We start from the raw sequence: 21,954 nt of genomic DNA, 5'->3' as shown, positions 1-21,954 counted from the left end.
TCAGTAGCGGAAATGGCGGACAGTGATGACTGTGCTGTTGGTAGTTGCTTTGCTCTGGGGAAAATAGCAGGCAATCCTGTTGTCTTTGCGACAGTGTCTCTAACAAAACTACCATTTTGAAAGTAAAGCACTAATTCAGAAATTTGGGGCTAAAAACAAGTGTTACAAGAGTTAGATGAGAAGACTGAAAGCATTCTCATGCATGTCTAGCAATACAAACAGCAAATGTTTAGATTAGCTTAGATGAAAATATAAACACAGCCTGACTCTGTTGGGAGCACTCAAATAAATTATTTGGTCTATTTTGACAAATTTACTCATTTAAATTACATATGAAATTACCATCCAGTTGAGTAAAGTAATTCCTTAATTTAATCAAATCAAAAAGAAATCAATAGACTATGGGGATTTATGTAACTTTTACGAATAGAATGTACTTAATTTACACAAGTATATATTTTATATAATTACTGTAATAAATTGTACATTTTAAATATGATGAATTTATTTTGATAAAGTTTATTAAATTACTGTTAATGTGTCTAAATATGTTGTGCTAATCAACATATTTGAAATACAATAAACGCTATTAAAGTAAATTAAACGTATTTAATACACAGAATTTATTAAGAATACATGGGCTACATAAATTTAAGTAAATTGGGTGAATTGATGAGCTACAAAAATTCTCATAGTCTAATTATTTCAGTTTTGTTTGATTTATTTACATAAAAAGTACTTTTTTGGTTGATGTTATTCAGTTGGATGGAAATAATTTCTCTGAGTGAGTCTAGCCTATCCCTTTATACAAACAACTAAAGCATATTTAGTGCTACTGACCAAGTGCTTAGAGCTGTTATGTTTTTCTTTTTTCTTTTTTTTAAGAAATGACACATGAGAAGGCTAAGTGCTAGCAACACTATCTCATCAACACTGTTGACAAGACTCCAGAAAATAGTCTGGCACATAACCCCGTGTAAAAACCACAGTCCATCTTTTTATACATCATTTTTAGGAACTAAACAAGATATTTTGTGTTAATTGGTGAGTTTCAGAGGTAAGACAGCAAATAAGCGTATTGTAAGTTAAAATCTTAATTGCTATAATAATGTTTTTCCTGTGTCTAGGATGCCGTCTGTTAACCATAAACACAGTGATTTAACAGTGGGAGGCTCACGAGGTGTTTCATTACAGTTGATGGATGTGGGTTAATTGGAAGCGGGGTCTGGCCCGGCCCTGCGACCCTGACAGAACCTCACACAGAGAGGCTGGCAGTCCCCACCGAGCGTGTGCGTCATCCCCCAGCCCTGCCACGGTTCAGGATGTAACAACCACGCCTCGGCAACTGCCCAGATCAAGCAGAGTGTTTGTGCGCCCCCCTTCCACCCACCACCACCACCACCACCACCCTGGCAGCCTGAAGACAGGAGGCTGGGCTGATAAGGTGTCCATGTGCTGCCTGCCATGTTGAGCTGAGGTTGGTCCTTTTCGTTAGTATCTAATAACCCTCTTTGAAAGCCTGTCTGTAGAACTATTATTTTTTTCCTAATTTTCAATTCTTATAAATGTCAGAAATATATTACAGAATTCAGCAAAGCAAGCAATCCTCAATCACATCAGGATGTGTTAGTACATGTGCTGGATCATTAGTTTGACATTATTTAACAGTGCAATTCATTTGAAGCATGTTAAACAAAGGTAATTTCGTCTTTCGCAGCATATAAGAAGAATAATATTATTATAATGGTGTACTTCTATTGGGTAGCAATCCTAGCTGCCACTAGCTACTGACCTAATGTTACCTTTTTCAACAAAATTTAATCAGTTTATGCCTCTAAGACATAATAGCGCAGCTCACAGATACCCAATATAGCTTTAAACCCATTTGACCTTTTGACCTTGACAGTTTTCATTGCATCTTATATAATAATACCATCTTCCTTGTCCTTATGAATACATACATAGCTTCATCATATTCGTCATAGAAATACACAGCTATGTCAACCTGCAAACTAGCAATTATTGGAAATGAATGCCATATATTTGCCATATATAAGATGTAATATTGTTATCAAACTCTCTGGAAGCTGACAACACAGTGCCTACCTATACAGCTTTGTTTTTGTTTTATTATGCATCACTCATCACACATTTTTGCCCTTTCATTAATTGAAAATGCTATTGTTCGCTCTCTTCATATTGTTCTTCTGTATCCCAAGACACCATGTTAATATTTCATAACTTCTGTGATGGCGTCTTGCTCGAACAATGGTGTATTGGAAAGCCTTTAATTCCTCCGACTTTGTAAAAGGTCTCTTGGTTGTTGCATGTCAGCCCAGAAACATGTCAAATCTGATGCGGAAAATAGATTCTGAAAAGCAGAACCTTAAAGCCTCACCACAGTTTCAAATGTGTTTTGTTTATTGGCACTTCACTTGGATGTTTGAGCTTCTCTGTGCAGAATGATGTACGTGCGTTGTACGTTACGTTTGACAACAGAACTCTATTTTCAGTTAAGCTGCTGAAGGGTGATATTTCTAGGATTACTGAAAATCTGACTGAGGTTCTTGACATTTTTGGACATCACAGTAGGTTTGTAAATCAGCCATAATCCAACATAAAATTTGTAGCAGTGTGGCATAGACACATGGAGCCTCCAGCCCCTGTACACTTATAAAGGAGAGGTAGAGAATTTAAAACATTTCAAAGCAAAAATATTTGCATATTAATAGATTTAGTTTAGGTAAAGAAGGGGGTGTAATTTCAAGATTTTGGGGGGGGGGGGGGGGGGGTGGGTATGACATGCAAAGGGCCGAGGCCGGAATTGAAGCTGTGGCTGCTGCGGCTGCTGTAGTGGGCATGTAACCTCTGTACATGCGCCCCAGATAATCACACTTTTAAGTATCAGACACAAAAAAGATCATTTCTATGTGTATAATATTTGCTTGTCTGTATAAGTTCTTTTAAGGAGCATTATACAACATTCAGAGTATTTATGTAGCATTAAACAGCTATTCGCTATCACACTCCCTCTTTGTGTGTAATCTGAGCTTCTCTGTCGTTTGTTGTGATAGCTGGTCCAGCTGTGTGTGCACATTAGTGCATATGAGTCCTATGTATTGTTTGTGTATCCTATGGGCTAGCGAATCACCACTGCTTTGCACTGTAGTCATACAGCAGTTACCACCTGTGTTGGAGGGGGTCAGTTTTATAATGTTATAGTTACAAATTGCCAGTTACCCTGTTGAAAAGTGTTATAATATTTTTATAATAATTATTATTGATATTATTGATTACTTTTCTAACCAATGTTAAAACTGGGAAATAAAGCTGAAAAATGTCTGGAAATCAGCAATGCATAGAGAAGTCATTCCAGCAGGGCAAAAAGATGCAAAGCAACTGAATGCATGTATATATAACCCTTTTGATTATGGAGTATGATTTAATTACATTTTTTCCCAGGAACTGACAATTAGGCTACATTTACTTTGTAATTTAATTACATGTAACTAGTGACAACACTGTCCCAACCCTCTGCGTCACTGTAGAAGCGTAATGGCTACTCTCTGATAGCTCTGCCAGCATTGTTGGTGTTAATAGCACTCTTTATGCTGTTAGCACCGATAACTCCTTGCCGCTGGCTGAGTCATCTCCATGTTGAGAGCCGTGTGCAGACAATCCCAACCCAGCTCTGAAGTAATGATATGCCCTGAATGTCATATAGAGCTCCTTTAAGCACTTTTTGGCATATGCTTCTCTGCCTTTTAATTTACATTACAAGCAGTGTAAATCCGTGCAAATCCCCCTCTATATAATGCCTTGCATTGTCTCACTGTGTCTGATGGATGATGTAATTACTTGTTTAGCTTCCTCTTGACAATTCTGACCTAAAAGTAGCTGGTGCAGCTGAAATTGCCACCATTTAAGAACGACTGTGTTATAAAAAGGCACATCCTTAGCTTTTATACATACATATATTCATGATTTGATAAATGTAATGATTTTTTTTCTCTTTCCTCTTGAAAGAAACCATTTCATGCTTTGGCTTGGGCCACAAACAAAACTGAATCTTAAACATATAACTGATTTCACATTAGAAAATGTAATCATCTATCTGGGTGACTGGGTTCAAGGGTCATAAGGTCAGATGCTGTGTCCTGACTCAGACGTAGCCTCCAGTAATAACTGTCAGTAATGATGAACTCCTACATCAATAGGTCAGTCTTTACTCCGCTCGTACATCACAGGAAGCTATAAGAGGCAGTGGAAACGCCTCCGTCAAAGCCGTCCCATATATCGAGGCCACTGCAGCACTGACAGGCCTGCCACTGCGTATCACATTTTTCCGATACACATGGTTTATGTTGTGATGATGGGTTATGTTTGTGTGCTGTGCCATCTTCCCTGATGAATGGACTTCCTTTTTAGCACACATACCTTGGCTTTGGTTCTGAAAATCTGTCATATTAACACAACAGTGCATGTCATCACTGTTTACATCACATTGGCTGCTCGGTGGATATCAAGTGGTTTTACTTTCAGCGTGATAGTGAATGGTGCTTGTCACCAGCCAGCATAGAAACCAAACAGTCCTTTTTCACAGAGAGCTGGATCAAAATAGCACCGAGCCGTATTGTGTAATGTGTTCTTCTCTGTTTTGTACAGCGCAACAACAGAGCTCTTGAATCGATACACCTCCCTCACATGCTGCTGAGAGGGCGCACGGGGTGGTTTGGTCTTATTTCCACTTCATAGTTCACTACATGTGACTGTGTGAAGTGGTTTTCAGTGAGAGATGCAGTGAGCGACTGAACTGTGGCAGACTGGGAAGATGAATGCTTCTAACTCCACTAGGAGCAGACAGCCTCTCTGATCACACACTGGACAGTTCACTCGGGTAATTAAAGTGCTCCCACTGTGATTTGATTAAATGTCCAGCTCAGAAGGATTGCCATAAACTGGGCGCTCTTTGTACTTGGCACTCTTATTATTATTTCTCCTTGTATCAATCAATAACTGTGGTTTTTTTTCTCCACATTTACTCACCTAATAGCCCCAAGTGAAACACAATTTAAATCTTCATTTTTGAAATAAAATGGCAGATGTTAGGAAAAACCTAACATTTATTTGAATATATATTATCCATTCTGGCTCTGAATAAATAAAATATCATCAACATACAGGATAATGTCAGGTCATGATTTACATAGATCTACTATAAAACCATATGATTTTCTAAGGATGTTTATTTTGTACCTTGTGATATAGTTATACCTATTATACATATTGTACCTTTAATAAAAATCATCTAATTACACTAAAAGGCCCAAAAAAGATGTACGCCTGCCCTATATACTGTATGTACATAACCAAATACACAATACATTTACATGGTTATATGCACATACCTGAGCATAACTCAATAACGCGGCTTCTTCTACTCCAGGTTTGATCCATGAAAAGAAAACACAGCCTATGTTAAAATGCAAAAAAAAAAAAATTGGTTTAGACCAGCTGATGAATGGCAGTGATGTAAGCGCTGTATGCCTGTGAGACACATTTACGTCCTGCAAAACTGGAGTCTATTAATTTAACAAAATATCTATACCAGTATTGTCCATGCGCACAGGCAGGTTAGTGGCCTCAGTCCGAGGTAAAGTAGACACACATTGATTTAACCCTTTAAAACATTGGCAAATTGGTTTGATTTTTTTTCCAAAAACACAGGGAAAAGGCAATAAGCAATATAACAAGACATGGTCAAAAAAAGTAAAGAATTTACAAGAAAATTACCTAAAAATAAGCAAATTAAAAAGAAAAAAAAACAGACATGAAAAAAGAAAGTGTGAGAAATTAAATAAAGATTTTTTTCTGTAACATAATATTGAATATATAATTATAAGAATTATTAATATAGGTATCTGGACATTTATCCTTTTTTTGGGGAATAATATCTAATAATCTTCACACAGCTAATATTCAAGTCACTTTCTTGTTACTTTTTTTTCTCGCCAAGTTGCTCATTTCCTTTCCCCGTGTTCTCAAAAGAAATCAAACGAATTTTCTCACGTTCCATAGGTTTAAATGCTTGTGAAAAGGCGTCTGAACACAGCAAAAGAAAACTGATGTCGATCCAGGTTTCAAAGAGTTAAGGCATACAGATGGCCTAAAACAAAAACAAAAAAGCATAGTTAGTGTTGAAGGGGAAACAGTGTTCACTGAAGAAGCGAGGTCTCCTCTTTTCTAATGAGTTCATATGTGCAGTTAAGCATCCATAAGAGGCTCTGCAAAATGTGTTATCCGACCTGCGGCACCGATTCTGTAAAACACTCCTTGTAGGGTCAGTTTGTGTGTGTGTGTGGCGGTGTGTGGGTGTGTGTGTGTGTGTGTGTGTGTGTGTGTGTGTGTGTGTGTGAGTGAGAGAGCGAGGGGGGGGGGGGGGGGGGGGGGGGGGTGGATGGTGGTGGTGATGGGGATGAGGCCCGGTCAGTCTCCTCTCAGGGTCGTCGGGGATGTTGGAGGATCCGTGGCCGCATCTGCAGCTGCCTGCTTGGGGTTGTCAGTCGCCCCCAGTCTGTGCGCCTCCCTCTTCTCCTCCTCCTCCTCCTCGTCCCCAGACTCTCTGGTGCTTGACGGGATATAGTGCCCCCCTCCCAAAGTGTCCGATCTCTCCGTGTGACCGTGGGAAGACGCGTAGAGTCCTTCCTCCTGCTGCGAGTGCGCAATTTCTGCTCCAGGCACACTCTCGGCTCTGTCATCCCACTGAAACGCCTGACTGTACGGGGTTGTGCCCTGCCTGGTCTGGTTCAGAGACAACAGTCCAGTCTGTGTGGAGTTCCACTCTGAGACATTGTTGCTTGTGGAGATATTAGTTGAGATGTTGGCGGTGGGGGTGACCTCCTCGGGCGCTCCCGGCTTCCCCGCAGATGAGGATGCGCTGGTTGGTTTCCAGATCAGGCTGTAGTAAATTGCCAGGATAATGGCTGCTAAGGACACGGACAATACATATGCAAAAACAGTGGCTAGTCTCACCCACTTCTTGTTAGTCTTAGCAGCCATCTTAGCCTTTTTGTCCCCCGTATAAGTAGCAGGTTTGCCCCTCTCCATATTGGGCATGAAGTCCCGCTCTCTCATATTGCCCCTATTTTTTCCTCGATGCTCCACCACCCCCTCCGTCTTGAAGGCTTCTTGTTATCCACAATCCAAGAGAAGACAGGAAGCGGAGGGCTGAGGAGAAGGACCACCTTGAACCGTCCGCACCGCAGGAGTATTTTGCAGCTAAATTGATTTCTCGTAATTCATTTGATCTCAAAAGCGCTGCGCCGACTCGGTGCCCAGTGCAGCATTGCGTTTCATAATGGACATCAAGCATCCACAGGGGCTGGTTGCGCGTTTCAGCATCCGACAGCGGCGGGACAAAACGTCTACGACATTTCCAGGGAACAGCTGGCTGTAGGCCCACGACAAATCCGCAGTATAAGATGTGATTTATTAAAAGCGATTAAGTGAGATCATACGGTACACAACTGTCTGTCTTATCCAGCAAATGAAGTGGCTGGCTCAGCTAAAAATACAGGAGAGGGGGCGGGCGGTGGCTCTTAAAGAAGCAGCAGCTGTGCAGCAGCCCGAGAAGAAACACACACACACACACACACACACACACACACACACACACGCACACACATCATCATCTTCACATCAGGACGCTTGTGGCGCACATGGAGAGCAGGATGTTGTAGCGGGGATGAACACTTGTCCTAGTGACGCTGCAAAGTGTTTACCTTACTATGTGCGCAGCCAAGTGGAAAGGATGTCTGTCAGATGTGTACAATGACTCAGTAAAGTGGTGATTGATTAAATCTGACCGGAATTTATGAATAATGTAATGTATATCAAACCCACTCACGAACCTTTAAGCGCAAAAAGCGGCATATGCATACACATATAGTTGTCATTTTGGATCAGTTTGGAGCAGATTCTACCTGTTGGCAGGTCCACTTAACAGCGCGTCACTTCAGCACAAAGGACAGCGCCCAGGAATTGTCAGTGCGCATGTCCTCTGGGAGGCTGCAGAGGTGAGACAGGTGAAGGACAGGGACAATGCATTCAGCAAGTGATGTGCCAAATTAGAACTAGCTCCAGGTGGTGATCAATATAACTCACATAAGTATAAATTGTGAAAAGCTAATATTGTCAAAGAATCACAAACTTCAGTATGTAGGATTTAGGGGCATCTATCGGCAGAAATGGTACATGTTTTCATTAGTTTATGATCGCCTAAAAATAAGAATCGCTCTGTTTTTTCATGACCTTAGAATTAGCTGTCTGTGTCTATATCAAAGAGAGCTGGAAATATACAGTCAGTACGTTTACATGTTGTTAGGAAAAGTCGAACCATCGCTTTAGACTAATTAGACTATAGTCTAACTAGACTATAGACTATAGTCTAATTAGTCTAATTAGTCTAAACTGAACTTTTTAAATGCATGTAAACATGTTCGTTCTACTGAATTTCTCAAAGTTTGACTAACACGGGGAGATAATTCATTTCAGAATAACTCTTTTCTCTTTCATCACTACGCCTCAGCTGTGTCTGAGCTGGCCTAGGCGTCTGTCGCCTAGCTCCTAGTCGTCTTATCCGACTTTGACTCAGAAGTCAAACTGCATAAATTTGCTAAAGAAAGCTGGGAGAAGGGGAGAAAACAGGCAGTGTAGGTCAGTGTAGCACCTTTCTGGGCCCTATAAATAAGCGGTCTCTGTGGGCCCCCTGCCTCTTGATTTATGTGTTTCTCATGCACCTTGTGAACCTCTTATTTTAAAAGAAGGCAGTTTTATTTCTTTCTTCCTTGACATGACAGTGTACATTAGTGCTTCAGCAGCAAAAGCAGTTGCTCACATGTTTGTTTAAGGGGTAAGAGGGCTCCTCAGTTTCCATTGTTATACCATAGTCAAAATTTCAACCGATTACTGTGCCAATTTTAATTTAGTTAAGCCACTTATTACTTCATGAAAAAAACCAACCTGCAACTCGACTTTCTAACTGTTCAGCCGATCCTGCTGCAGCAAGCATGGCTGCTGTCAGTGAAGTATGTTTATATGTGCATGTGATGTGAGACAAGCAGTCCTCCCACAGACACACATACAAACACATTCAGGTGTTTATAGGAAGGCAGATTGTTTTCATTAGCATGTTTATGAGAAGGAGAATGAGGTGGATGGTGATCAGCTGAAATGTGGGTTGCTTACCACATAAAACACTTAAAATAATTACACTAGAAATGGAGGAAGGAGAATGTAATGGGCGGGCTGTTCTTCTGTCTTTTACGTGAATTTTTTGTTTGCTTGTTCAGTGTAAATAAATGGCTGCGTGCAGCTCAGTTACATCAACAACAAATCAGCTGGAATTTATTGCCTCATCAGCTTATTATTTTATGATATCATGCCTCAACCATCTGTTCAGGGTAATATTGCAGAGTCATTTATTACAGGAGGAACCACACTGACTGCTGTTTCAACAAAAAAAAATCCTGGTCATTTGGATACCATTCAAATAAACCTTAAGACTGTGCAATATCAAATGCAAACTTTCAGCCAGTCAGACACCAGAGGAGTGCCACCTGAGAACCACAGAATCAGTTTATTTAAGATGCTGATGTTTTTTATAAAAAATACTGTTAAAAAAATGAGACCACCACATTAACACATCAGCCTGTAAATCAAAATTGGGGAAAAGCAGCTGTGAAAATCACTTATTAAAGGGTCGGGTCACCCAAACTACAAGGAAAACGTTTTCTCACTTATCCCCAGTGGTGTCAAGCTATTTAGATGCTTTGAATGTTTTTGCCAGGTGTAATATTTTTGTCTGTGTCCCAATACAGTGAAGGTAAATGTTTTTTTGTTTTTTTAAATCTGATGCCCACAAAATAAAAATAAAATAAAGTAAAATAATTAAATTGAATATATAGGGGAAAAATGATCCTGCATTGTGTCGGTGCTATATTGATCCAGTGGTTTTTAGTGTGTATTTTAAATTCTGTGAGCAGCACAAAGAAACATTCTCTCACCTGCCTTGTCTTGGGGTGACTGTGCAGAAATATTACACACAGATAGCTTACAACCAGAGCAATGCACACTTAAAGCTATAAAATAGGTTTGATTTTTATAATTTGGGCTAATTAACCCTTTAATGTCAGCATGAAACTAATTTTTCTTTCCTTTTTTTCCAAATACTGCCTATTCAATCTAGCATTCTGATTCAAGTTAGTTTGAAAGCAGCACTTTCACCTTTAGTCAAGTTACATGTGATACATGTTTTTTGCAAACTTCATTTGCAATGCATATCACTCGGGGTGTGTCTTAAGCACTGAGTCTATGCACTAAATTACATTTTAGTGTATCTTTTGGATCCAGATGGTGGAGTAAGCTAGTCAGTGGGTATGACAATAGTGGATATATTTCAGGTATAGCATTAAACTGTGTCAAAAGTCATTCTGGAAGGACAAAATGAATAAGAAAAGACACTTTCTGGAGCCTCCAGAGGTCAAAGACTACCTGGTCAAAGGAGAAAGATTTACAAAATGGTCAGAGGTGAGTGGAAATTTCAGTAAAATCTGAGCTGTATCATTAAGCTCAAAGGAAATAGTAATTCTGAAAATCTGTGTACATCTGATAAAGGGAGTTTTATTTGAATTCCACCATTGCAACAACTGTTCATGTTGAATTAATGAACTGTTTCATAAAATATATGTAGTCTTTCAGCGTACATGACCTAATAATCTAACACCAGCACATCATCATCAGAGGTTTTAACTCAAAACATGTCCAAAAAGTGTGAACACTAATTCCCTTGTGTCGATCCAGGACTCCACAAAGACTGTCCCTGTCACCCTGAAGATGGATCCCAAAGGTTTTTATGTCTACTGGATCAACCAGAGCAAGGTAATCAATATCTAAAGAAAAGAAAAAAGCCCTTACACGATATGTCAAGAGCGACAGGAAGTGTTGAGTAGCCAAAAAGAAATGAAATGGCTTTTTGTGCATCAGACACCCTGACAGATTAAAGCGCATAGTTAAATAGAGGTGGTCGTGTTTCAATGATTCACATCCAGAGTGTGTGTAATGTGCGTTTGATTGGGATCCGCCAAAGCTGTAGGATCACTAAGAGCTGCTTTCTGGTCCAAGCAGCTTGTGGAGATTATTGATTGGTGCTGATGTGGGCTCACTATGCTGCTACACCGTGCTGCTGAACTGTGATGCACCTGATGGAGAGGACTGCTTCATCTCTCTCTTTCTCTCATTGAGGCACCTACTGGTTTCCACCACATCACAAAACCAGTGAAGCCTACATGAAATGTGTGCCTGATGTGTGTGTTGTTGACTTGAAAGCTTTTGTGCGAATTTTAAATGAAAAAGCAGTTTCCTACATGATCTTCCGAGACATTGCAGTCAAATATTCTCCACACAAACAAAGTAAATCCCATAGTTTTTGCACTTTGCCAAAGGATGACTTGTATCTGAATCCATATTTGGCCTGGCGCCTACATGTTGAATTGTATCGGAGATGCTTCTCTGCTTCTTGTTTCTAGGAGACAGCGTTCCTGGATGTTGCTTCTATCAGAGATACCAGAACAGGAAAATATGCAAAACTTCCCAAAGTGAGTACATTATTATTTTTTGTACAAAACCTGTTCTTTGATACAATTAAGTCAAACTGGTGAGTTTGTTATGTAAGAATCTCTGCAGGCATGCAAATAGGGTTTTAGGCCCTCAATTTGCCCATTAGTATGAAAGGCATATTTGCATTGCAAAAACAGCAATGGACACATGCACTCAGGCTACTCCCCTACTAAGGAAACACACACACACACAGACACACAGACACACACACACACACACACACAAACACACAAGTGAACGCACACTGTACCACACCCTGAGTCATGACCTCAGATTTCTGTGAGTGGTCTTGCTTGTTTGTTGTTTTGAGTCCAAATCTGACAGCTGTAGTTCTTTTACCGCTCCTCGCTGGCCTCCACGGAGAGTTGCAGTATAAAGCCATCGTCATCCCTCACTGAGGGTTCAGAGGTGGAATCTGAAATCTGTTCCCCTCGGAGAAAGCACTGCATCATCCCAGTCGGGGTGCTGTTGGAAGCACGTCTTCCTCTCTGGCCCCTGAGGAGGTTTTTAGGGGTTGGAGTGAAACTGGCACTCGGGCTGCTCAGCACTTTTGACCGTAGCATAGAGGTGGTTTATTGTAGAGTAGCAGATACATACACATACTCACACTGGTCTTCTCGCTGCTGTTTGTGTTTTACATAAATGTGTGTGTGTGCGCGCGCGCGCATGTGTCTCAGTGTGTGTGCATATGTTTGCATGTCTTGGTCAGCAAATTTGCCTGCTGTGCTGCAGAAGCTCCCAGACAACAAGTGCTGCAGACATGATATTACTTCTTTAAAGGAATACTTCACCCACAAAATGATCACTGTGTATCAGTTACTCACCTCGTCGTACTCTGAATTTTTGTAGAAAACTTCTCACATTCCTCCACGGCACTAAACACAAATGTAAATAAACACCAAGAATCATTTTCATCCGGTCACTTAAACCACTCACCGAGGTGAGTAACTCATATACAAGTCATTATTTTTTGGATGAAGTGTTCTATTAAACAAACATACGGTGACCAGATAGAAAAAAAAAAAAAATCAAAATGTTGCACTTTCGGTGCAACATTTTGATTTTTTTCTGCACCGTAAGGAAATCTAATTGGCTATGAACACACCTTCTCTCTTTTGGCTTTCACAGCACACCAAGGTTCGCAACGTGTTTAACATGGACTTCCCGGACAGCAACCATCTCGCAAAAACTCTCACCATTGTCTCAGGTCCTGACACAGTGAACCTCACCTATCATAACTTCTTTGCCTCCAAGGAGAAAGTGACACAGGTAAAAAAGTCACTGACTGTGTGCGTTTTGGCAATGTATCTGTCCTCTAGCTGTTTACAATCCTCCCTTTCTGTCCACTCTGATTGTTCAAACACAGCCACAGGCCATTAGCTGTTATACAATGAGCCTCTGCTTCCCCCATACAAGGCGCCCTCTGTCTCCCCTTTGGTCTTTATTAGACTTTATGACTCCAATATCCGGATTTAATCAACTGTAATGAAATCACAATTGAGCTTTGTTCAAATGCAACATGCACTACTTTAATTTCCTGAGGTACTATTATATTAATGCCCTCTAGTGGAGACTTTGTGTGTCTTTAAAGCCTTTTATGACATCTCAGGAACAATTGATGCTGCCCTTGAATTTAATACCCTTGTTTGTTTTTGTAATTAAATGCATATCAGAACTGGGCAAATGACATTCTTGCGATTGCCTACAATGCTGCGAGGAACAATGCATGCAGACAGGTCTTCCTGGAGAAAATGTAAGTGAAAATCATGTCGCTGAACAGATCAGCTTGTGTTGAGTGAACATCACTTAATTTCACCATGTACGACACAGAGTCATGTGGTAACATAAAGCCTTTGTACTCAATCTTAGATACGTCCGTATTTCTCTTCACACTAACAAGGACGGCAAGATACCAGTGAAAAAGTAGGTTACAGTTCAACCATTTGAATGTTAAATGCAGGCGCACAGAAGTTTGTTTTTACAGTGGAGTTCAGTATTTCATACTCAGTGTTTCACTGTTTGTTCCCTCTCAGTATTTACAAGATGTTCCCTGCAGATAAGAAGAGGGTGGAAAGTGCATTAGCATCGGCACACCTCCCCAAAGGAAAGGTTAGAAAATAGAAACATTTTTGTGGATCAGTTATCTAAGTCCAACTATATTTCAGGACTCTTTTACTGTTTTAATAACATCTTCCCTTCATTATCTCAGTGTATAACAAGATAACCAGAAAACAGTAACATTAAGTCAAAAGACTGTTTTTTAAATTTTTTTTCAGTTGCAAAGAGATTTTAATAATAACTAGAGCTTTAACCAAGTCGATCAAAAAAAAGAGGCAACTGTTTTAAAAAATATATTTATGTTCCAGTCACAGTAATTTTTCAAGCAGATGTGTCAAACATTTTCTAGTTGTAGCCTCTTAAATAATAGAATTTATTTGGAAAAAATAAGCAATTTGAAGACGTAACTTTGGGCTCTGGGAATTGTTATATTGTTTATTGTAGACCACATGATCAGTCAAGCAAATAATTAGTGATTAATTAAAACAATTAGTCCAAATAATCACATGTACAGAAAATGATCAGAAATGATGTGGATGTTTTGTTTTTCTATTTTAGTATGACACCATGAAGCCTGACGTCTTTACTGAGTCTGCTTTCAGGACATTTCTGACAAACCTCTGCCCTCGGCCTGAGATCTATGAGATCTTCACTTCTTAGTGAGTTGACCTATCCTCCGCTTCACTGATTCTTCTGATATAGCTGAATAATCCTTGATTTATCATTTTATATCCTGTAGGTTTTCCAAATCTACACCTGTTTTTTTTGTAAATCTTATTTTATTTTAACCTTCTCTTTTTGAAACTTCGACAAGTTTTCTACCAAAAGTAATCAGTTTAATTTGTTGTTTTTCCACATGCTCTTTTTGGAATACCCTTTCATTTGGCATCTAAAGCTTATATTATAAATGGGGAGGCTAGTTTTGAAGCCAGAAACTTGCTTCTTTACGTATTCTAATTTGGTCCCACAAAACCAGAAACATGCTTCGCCAGTCTGAGCTTCCACTTCATGCATTAGCTGCTTGGAGCGGGCTCAGGTGGCAGGTTCTTTGGCCGTGATTGGCAGGAGCAACATTACATACAGCGCTCAGGTGACTGTCACGCCTCACTGTGCTCTGCAGCTCCAACAAACCCACCATGACGAAGGAGAATTTCACCAAGTTCCTCAATGAGAAGCAGAGGGACTCTAGGCTCAACGAGGAGCTGTTTCCACGTCTGCGGCAGGACCAGATCAAGGTTCTGATGGACAAATATGAACCCTGCTCTGCTAATTCAAACAGAAGTGAGTCATTGGTGATATGTTTGTTAAATGGAGGATTGACACGCTGGATAATGCTTTGTTTTAAATGTGTCTTTCTTGTTCATCTGCAGGTCTAATTTCTCCAGAGGGTCTCTTATTCTTCCTGATGGGGCCAGAGACATCAGTCGTCATGCAGGACAAGTTGGCCAAGTGTCAGGACATGACCCAACCCATACCGCACTACTTCATCAAGTCCTCTCACAACACATACCTGACAGGTCACACACCACTCTGATTTTAGCTCATAACTTCTCATACCTGACAAACTCAACACCTGAGGATCATTGTTTGAGGGTATTTTTCAGAGTCTCTCTGTCTGTCACCCTGCAGCCGGTCAGTTCTCTGGCGTGTCCTCTCCAGAGATGTACCGTCAGTGTCTGCTGTCCGGCTGCCGCTGTCTGGAGCTGGACTGCTGGAAGGGCAAACCTCCAGATGAAGAGCCCATCATCACCCACGGCTTCACCATGACAACTGAGATCCTCTTCAAGGTGGTGTCTCACATTTCACTGTAACATTTGACATATGACGTTTTTGTTTCAATTTTTTACATCTGCCCTCTGCACAATCTTATCAATGGCAATGTAAACACATACAAATACATTAATTGGATATGAACAGATAATGATTTCCTTTTTTTTCAAAAGATTATTTTTTGGGGCGTTTATGCATTTAATCAATGGGAAAGCTTATACATAAAAGGGGCAGAGAGAGAGAGGGGGCGACATGCAGCAAAGGGCAGAGGCCGGAATCAAACCCGTGGCCGCTGCGACGAGGACACAACCCCTGTATGTGGGGTACCCACTCTATCTTCTGAGCCACCAGACACTCCCAGATACTGTTTTCTTGACGGATTCTTACCATGCCTTTTTATCATGCTCTTTCAACTCGAACCTTAGACATGACGAGGAAGAGCTCAAGTTAGGGGTCGTCTCAAAAGTGCATACCAGGAGGCTGAGAGAGCTATTCAGATTTCTGTCAATTGAGATCTCTCTTTTTGAAAAATATTCATACTTAACAACAAATCCTCCAACAATTAATTTGTTCTACCCTCAAATACCCCACAGGAACATTTAATAAATTAGCACACTTATTTGTGGCAGGAGATCAACGCCTACTCATACCTAAATAACAGAATAGATTGTTTACCAGTGACTCTGAAAGCGACATATATGATCGCTAACGATTACAGTTTTAAACATGAGGTTAATTTCAAAAAAGATCATGGTTTGGGTTAAAATAAGTACATTTGTTATGTGATTTAGGTTACGTATGCAACTCACGGTAAGTGCATTGTGTTAACGTAAGAATGTCATGCAATGTACGCAAGTTAAAATAACTGTGCTGACTTTTGATTTCACACAGGACACAAACAGTGTCTGCTGGGTCAAAGTCCTGTGTTTGTTTGACACATTTATCCACTCTAACCTCCTCGTATAGACAGTATAAAAATAATAAAAGAAGCTACCTTGACATCTCCCATTGGTTTATGAATTATCGTTTTGAAGCCACGAGTTCGGCATTTCAGCCACAGCCATCTTGATTTTGAGAAGTGACCATATTTAGTGACAGGTTTGAGCTGTGTAGAAATGAGGCGAGGATCTGGAGGTTACCGCTTGCCTCCTCCCCACGTGGACTTTGTCTCTCTTTATATGACTTCACCTTACTTCCTCATTTGCTCCCATCACAATTACCACGGCCAATAGAGGTTGCTGTGTAACAAACAACATAAACATGGCTCATAAAAAGTGGCTTATACAAACAACATATGATGTTATTTTCTGGGGGACAGTCTCATGCATCTGTCCAACTGTATGTTGGACCTTCTTTTATTGCATATACATCCTTTAAAAAAACCCTGCGAGCTATTATGGCTAAACATTGTTTATCACATACTTTTCAAGCCAACTTTAGACTCTATCTTAGACTATATCACAATCACCTCTTTTTAAAGACAAATCAAGCAATATGGCCATTGGGACCATAAACAGTTTATTATAGAATAACTGTGTATATTTTGTAGACAGCTCAACATTTACATATACCTATGGGAAATGGAAAACTATGGAACCCAGAATATGAAACCTTATAGACAAAAATCACTTCTTCTGTAAGCCCAGTTCACTTCCACAGAATATGTCTTTGCTGTTGTCTATCATAAATCTTGGGCCATTTCTAGTAAATGTCCAACCCCTCGTTTCCTGTGAGCACAGTTTGCATTGTTTGAATATGACATCTTCATGATAATGCTCACCAGAAGCTGTTCAGAATCAAAGAGTGCAACAATGTGTCACGGAGATCATAAAAAGCATATAAAGTCAACTTTAATTAATGTCCATGTGCACATTAAAGAGCAAAAGTGTGTGAAGGCTGAAGAGTACACAGTTACACACACACACACACATACACACATGGCCGTCATCCTCTCACTCTCAACACTTCCATTTAAGGGCAGCCGGCGCTCCACAGTCCCAGGGGCTCGGACACAACACCTCAGTTCAGTTTACTGTCAGCCTCTAGATGTGATAGGTTTGGAGCTGACTTGAGGGCCTTTGCACAGACGCAATAGCTCTGCAGTTTGTCATGTTTTCGCTCTTCATGTTTTGGGAGAGTAGTCATGATTGCCTCAGTCTGATTCTCACACTTTTGTGAGATTTTCATGATTTTATAATGATGTTTCTTGCAGATTGCTGCTGCATCATCTTCTACTTTGTGTTTACTACAGCTCTCTTGCCCATTGTATCTCTTTAACTAAAATCTAATTCAAATTAAAGTCTAATTAAATGCATAAAAAAACAATAAATTCCTGTCTCTTTTTGATCACAGGATGTGATTGAGGCCATCGCCGAGAGCGCCTTCAAGACCTCCCAGTATCCCGTTGTCCTCTCGTTCGAGAACCACGTCGACTCGTAAGCTTGTGCCATGTGATGTTATGCCATGTGATGTTATTAACACAATGTAATAATGCACTGAGGCCATTATCCCAAATAGAATATTTATGGAACATATTGAGGGTGTAATTGAAGCTTTCGCTCTGGCAGTAACAGCAGACAGTAACAGGTGTTGCTCTGTTTGTTCCAGGGTGAAACAGCAGGAAAAGATGGCCAACTACTGCAAAACCATATTTGGTGATGCCCTGCTAACAGATCCGCTGGACAAATACCCTGTGAGTACCCTGCTGCAGCACAGCTCTCTGTCACAATAATAGAGTGCGATAAAGTTAACAAACGGGGGTTTGTAAAACACACTTTGATAAAGTAGATAAAAAGATTATTGCTGTTTACTTGGTGTCTGTGTCATGAAGGCAATACATGGACAAGAAAGTCCCTCTCTTTTTGCTGCGTGACCCCGACAGGCTCCTGTGCCCATCCAACAGATTTACATCAACAGTAAACGCACCTCCTCTCTGCTGCATGTTGTGTGGAGGGGTGCGCATGTGTTTGTATTCCTCCTTAGTCAAACAGAGAAGTTTAACAGAAAAAAAATTAGGGCCATAGCTAGGATTTTTAGGAATGTAAATTTGTTCTAACGTGACATTTTATGATCTTTCTTTTTATGCACTTTCAAAGTTCCCATAAAGTCAAAAAGGATAGTCATTTTTATTACAGATTTCTGCACTGATAGCCACCTTTACATCAGTATCTGGCCCAGCAATTACAAAAAGTAATTTTGTCTTTATTCTAAATGATATATGGAGTTTGTCATTTCCTGAAAAAAATATTTAAAAAATTTCGACTCATCCTGCACTCAGGGGTGTATAGCCTACTTATTTTGCATCCAATGACACGCTAACAAAATTGTTGTGTCCCCTGCACGACTATTAATTCTGCCAGTTATGACTGGCATACAGGACCTACATGCTAGCTAGTGAGTGATGGAGAGATGTCGCTCGGTTACCGTTGATAATGCCATCCTGACCCCTTATGGAAGGACAGCATCATCGTGGTTTGTAATGCCCAACCTCATTACAAGGTTAACACCGTTAGCCCTGTCAGCACTGTTTCTGTTGCTTGCACTGTTGGCAATATTAGCAACTTTAACAGCGCTAACATCTGAGTAACACAGTACTAAAATACTAACACAGCATTAAAAGCTCCCAGTGGTTGTAATTGTGCAAATCAAATTTCAATCAGGTACATCAAAAACTGCACAATTAAAATTGTTGGGAGCAATCTGACAGAGGGATCAAACAGATCAAGAGCTTTTAATACAGTGTGTTAATCTTTTGTCAGATTCTTGCCTTAATTTTTTTACAAGCACCTATAAAAGTTTTCGGAAATGTGAACCCTGCCTACACCTTATTTGTTTTTGTAAAATTAGAATGTAATTGCCTTTTCTGGTCATAAGAGAAACATTTTTTTCTATAGAGAGATATGAGAATATTGATGCCATTTTAACACGTTGCCCAAAATGTCAAATTATTCCTTTAAAAATCCTTGTTTCCCAAACAGTCCCAAAGACTTGACTTTGGTTTTATTTTTTGACCTTAAGTATTGTTTTGTCAATATTTACCCAGGATGAGTTTTGGTGTCTGACTGTTTATCTGTTTGATCCAGTTGAAGCCGGGCCAGCAGATCCCGAGCCCATCTGAGCTCATGGGGAAGATCCTCATCAAGAACAAGAAGGGCAGCCATGAAAAGCCGACCCAGACTAAGAAAACCAGCACTGCAGCCACTGATCAGACCACAACCATAGCTGCACCCACACAGGACCCAAACAACCCAAACACCACCTCCCAGGATCCTGCCAACCCAGCACCCACCACCCAAGAGAACCAAGGTCGGACTATAAACTTTAAGTAACTATATTATAACTTTAAGTTGATTATGTTCCAAAAAATAGTCCTATTTAGTTACTTTTGGGTGTCACTGACAGTATGTTTACATGTTTAACTAGAGGGGGACACAGCTGTGGAGGACACAGAGGAGCAGGAGGACACAGAGGAACAGGACGAGGAGAAAATGAAGACATCAGATGAGGTAGAGTATGCGGCTGCGATGACAATTTAGTTGCTATACATCATCTGTGTCCACCTCAAACAGCTCACGCATCAGTTAACTTCCTGTCAATCCCCCACAGGGCACAGCTGGACAGGAAGTCACAGCCTATGAGGCGATGTCATCCCTGGTCAACTACATCCAGCCCAACAAATTCATCTCCTTTGACAATGCCAGAAGTATTTCTTAGCTTCACAGACAAAATGGATTTTAAAACATATAAAAAAATTGCAGGTAAACAAATCAAAGTCAGTGTGAGTTATGTAATTTTTTTTTCTTTCCTCCAGAGAAAAACAAGAGTTACGTCATCTCTTCTTTTGTGGAGACCAAAGGGGAGGCAATGATTTCCAAGACTGCTGTCGAATTTGTCGAGTATCCTTTGAGAGTGTTGCACTAAAAAAGCATCACTGTACAGCTGTGCTCCCTTAACCATCTTGCTCAGGTACAACAAGAGGCAGATGAGCAGGATTTACCCCAAAGGAACCAGAATGGACTCATCCAACTACAGCCCCCAGCCCTTTTGGAACGTAGGCTGCCAGATGGTGGCGCTCAACTACCAGACGATGGGTAGAAACACACACACACTCAATGCACTTAAAATGTGTTGCACTGCATGAGGGGAAGTAACTCTTTACCGTTTCTCTTTAATCTGTTGAGACCTGAGCAAATCAGCTTAATGTCTTTCAAAAACTTAGGTAAAAGGTGATAAGCAACTTAAGAAAAAATAACCCAAAAATGAATGAAAGATTTGTAAAAAAAAAAAAAAAAAAGTACATGAAATTACCTGAAGATTAGAAAAACAAAAATCAAAGAAAAAATGATAAAAGGGAAAAGAAACAAACAAAAAAAGGAAAAGACCTGGTAAAGTAAAATAATTTATAATAAATAATTATGATAATGATAAATGTTGTGCTATGGACATTTTCCAAAAATCTAATAATTTCTTCCAAGTTGCTCATTGCCTTTTTCCCATGATTTCAAAAGAAAGCAAACCAATTTGCTAAGGGTTCAAAGATTTAAATAAGGTATCTGAATGCAGTGCAAGAAAACTGATGTTGATGCAGGTTTCAAAGGTTTCATCTCCACTTGAGTCTGAAATTTTTCAGAAATGTGATATTTTTATTTTATTTTTCATTTAATTATATTTTTTTAAACCTGAGCTTCTATTTTCCACCACAGCAGGTCAGTGTTGCACCTCTTTAGGCCTCTGCATACCATGAGCTCACTGCTCCTCCTTGTGCTGAAGAGAGGGGGCATGAATGGGCCATTTTTTGTGCGTCTATTTTCAGATTTCCCCATGCAGCTGAACATGGCTCTGTTTGAATTCAACGGCAGAACAGGCTACCTGCTCAAGCATGATGTCCTGCGTCGCAGTGATAAGAAGTTTGACCCTTTCTGTGACAGGATTGACACAGTTGTGGCGAGCACACTGACCATAAAGGCAGGTTCACAGACTTCACTTTAACCATCCCTTGTGGTGTGTGTACGCAGGGATCCCAGTATCTGCAAATAAGCTAAAAAATGTTTAAGAACTTAAAAGCTGCAGGTATAATTGTTCATGCACTAAAGCTGCATCATTAATGGTGGTGCATTGTAGGGAAAGTGATGCAATATGTGCATAGCTGAGAGCTGTTGTTGCTCTTCTAAATTGAGCGCCAAATTAGCCTCAATAGCCTTGGGAAGTCTATGTGTGTATGCATGTGTGTGTGTGTGTGTGTGTGTGTGTGTTTGTTAGTTGAAGAGTCTGTAATAATAAAAGCTTCCTGCTGAGCCTGATACATGGTTCTTGGTATTCATCAAACTCTGCATGACTGAAAACCTGGTCTCTATTTATACCCACCGTGTCCTGAACTCGGGTCCACACACAAGGACATCCATACTGTTAGCCACTTCATACATGTATGTCACTAAATCCTTTATGCCTCTG

The 21,954-nt window shown here is 40.2% G+C and overlaps 2 protein-coding genes across 2 annotated transcripts in view; one reads left to right on the top strand and one right to left on the bottom strand.

The window, feature by feature from the left end:
* The first annotated feature begins 1,434 nt into the window (after nt 1-1,434).
* Nucleotides 1,435-21,954, top strand: part of plcb2 (phospholipase C, beta 2) — a 33,202-nt gene continuing 12,682 nt past the window's right edge. Inside the window, exons 1-19 of the mRNA XM_042501238.1 lie at nt 1,435-1,477; nt 10,861-10,938; nt 11,586-11,654; nt 12,805-12,945; nt 13,350-13,429; nt 13,546-13,599; nt 13,710-13,785; nt 14,293-14,393; nt 14,855-15,015; nt 15,105-15,251; nt 15,364-15,521; nt 17,857-17,939; nt 18,112-18,196; nt 19,587-19,809; nt 19,927-20,009; nt 20,110-20,206; nt 20,315-20,399; nt 20,470-20,594; nt 21,317-21,468. Coding sequence (XP_042357172.1) covers nt 10,894-10,938; nt 11,586-11,654; nt 12,805-12,945; nt 13,350-13,429; nt 13,546-13,599; nt 13,710-13,785; nt 14,293-14,393; nt 14,855-15,015; nt 15,105-15,251; nt 15,364-15,521; nt 17,857-17,939; nt 18,112-18,196; nt 19,587-19,809; nt 19,927-20,009; nt 20,110-20,206; nt 20,315-20,399; nt 20,470-20,594; nt 21,317-21,468 — 1,965 coding nt within the window. The 5' untranslated portion in view covers nt 1,435-1,477; nt 10,861-10,893. The remainder of the gene's footprint in view (nt 1,478-10,860; nt 10,939-11,585; nt 11,655-12,804; nt 12,946-13,349; nt 13,430-13,545; nt 13,600-13,709; nt 13,786-14,292; nt 14,394-14,854; nt 15,016-15,104; nt 15,252-15,363; nt 15,522-17,856; nt 17,940-18,111; nt 18,197-19,586; nt 19,810-19,926; nt 20,010-20,109; nt 20,207-20,314; nt 20,400-20,469; nt 20,595-21,316; nt 21,469-21,954) is intronic.
* LOC121953952 lies at nt 6,435-7,639 on the bottom strand. Its single transcript, XM_042501239.1, has one exon. The coding sequence runs from the start codon at nt 7,132-7,134 to the stop codon at nt 6,487-6,489; it is 648 nt and encodes a 215-aa protein (XP_042357173.1). The 5' UTR covers nt 7,135-7,639; the 3' UTR covers nt 6,435-6,486.

This window comes from Plectropomus leopardus, chromosome 14 (assembly GCF_008729295.1).
Source record: "Plectropomus leopardus isolate mb chromosome 14, YSFRI_Pleo_2.0, whole genome shotgun sequence".
In the NCBI taxonomy this organism is placed as follows: Eukaryota; Metazoa; Chordata; class Actinopteri; order Perciformes; family Serranidae; genus Plectropomus; species Plectropomus leopardus.
The sequence above is the reverse complement of the archived record's forward strand: the minus strand, read 5'-3'. Positions and strand labels throughout refer to the sequence as shown.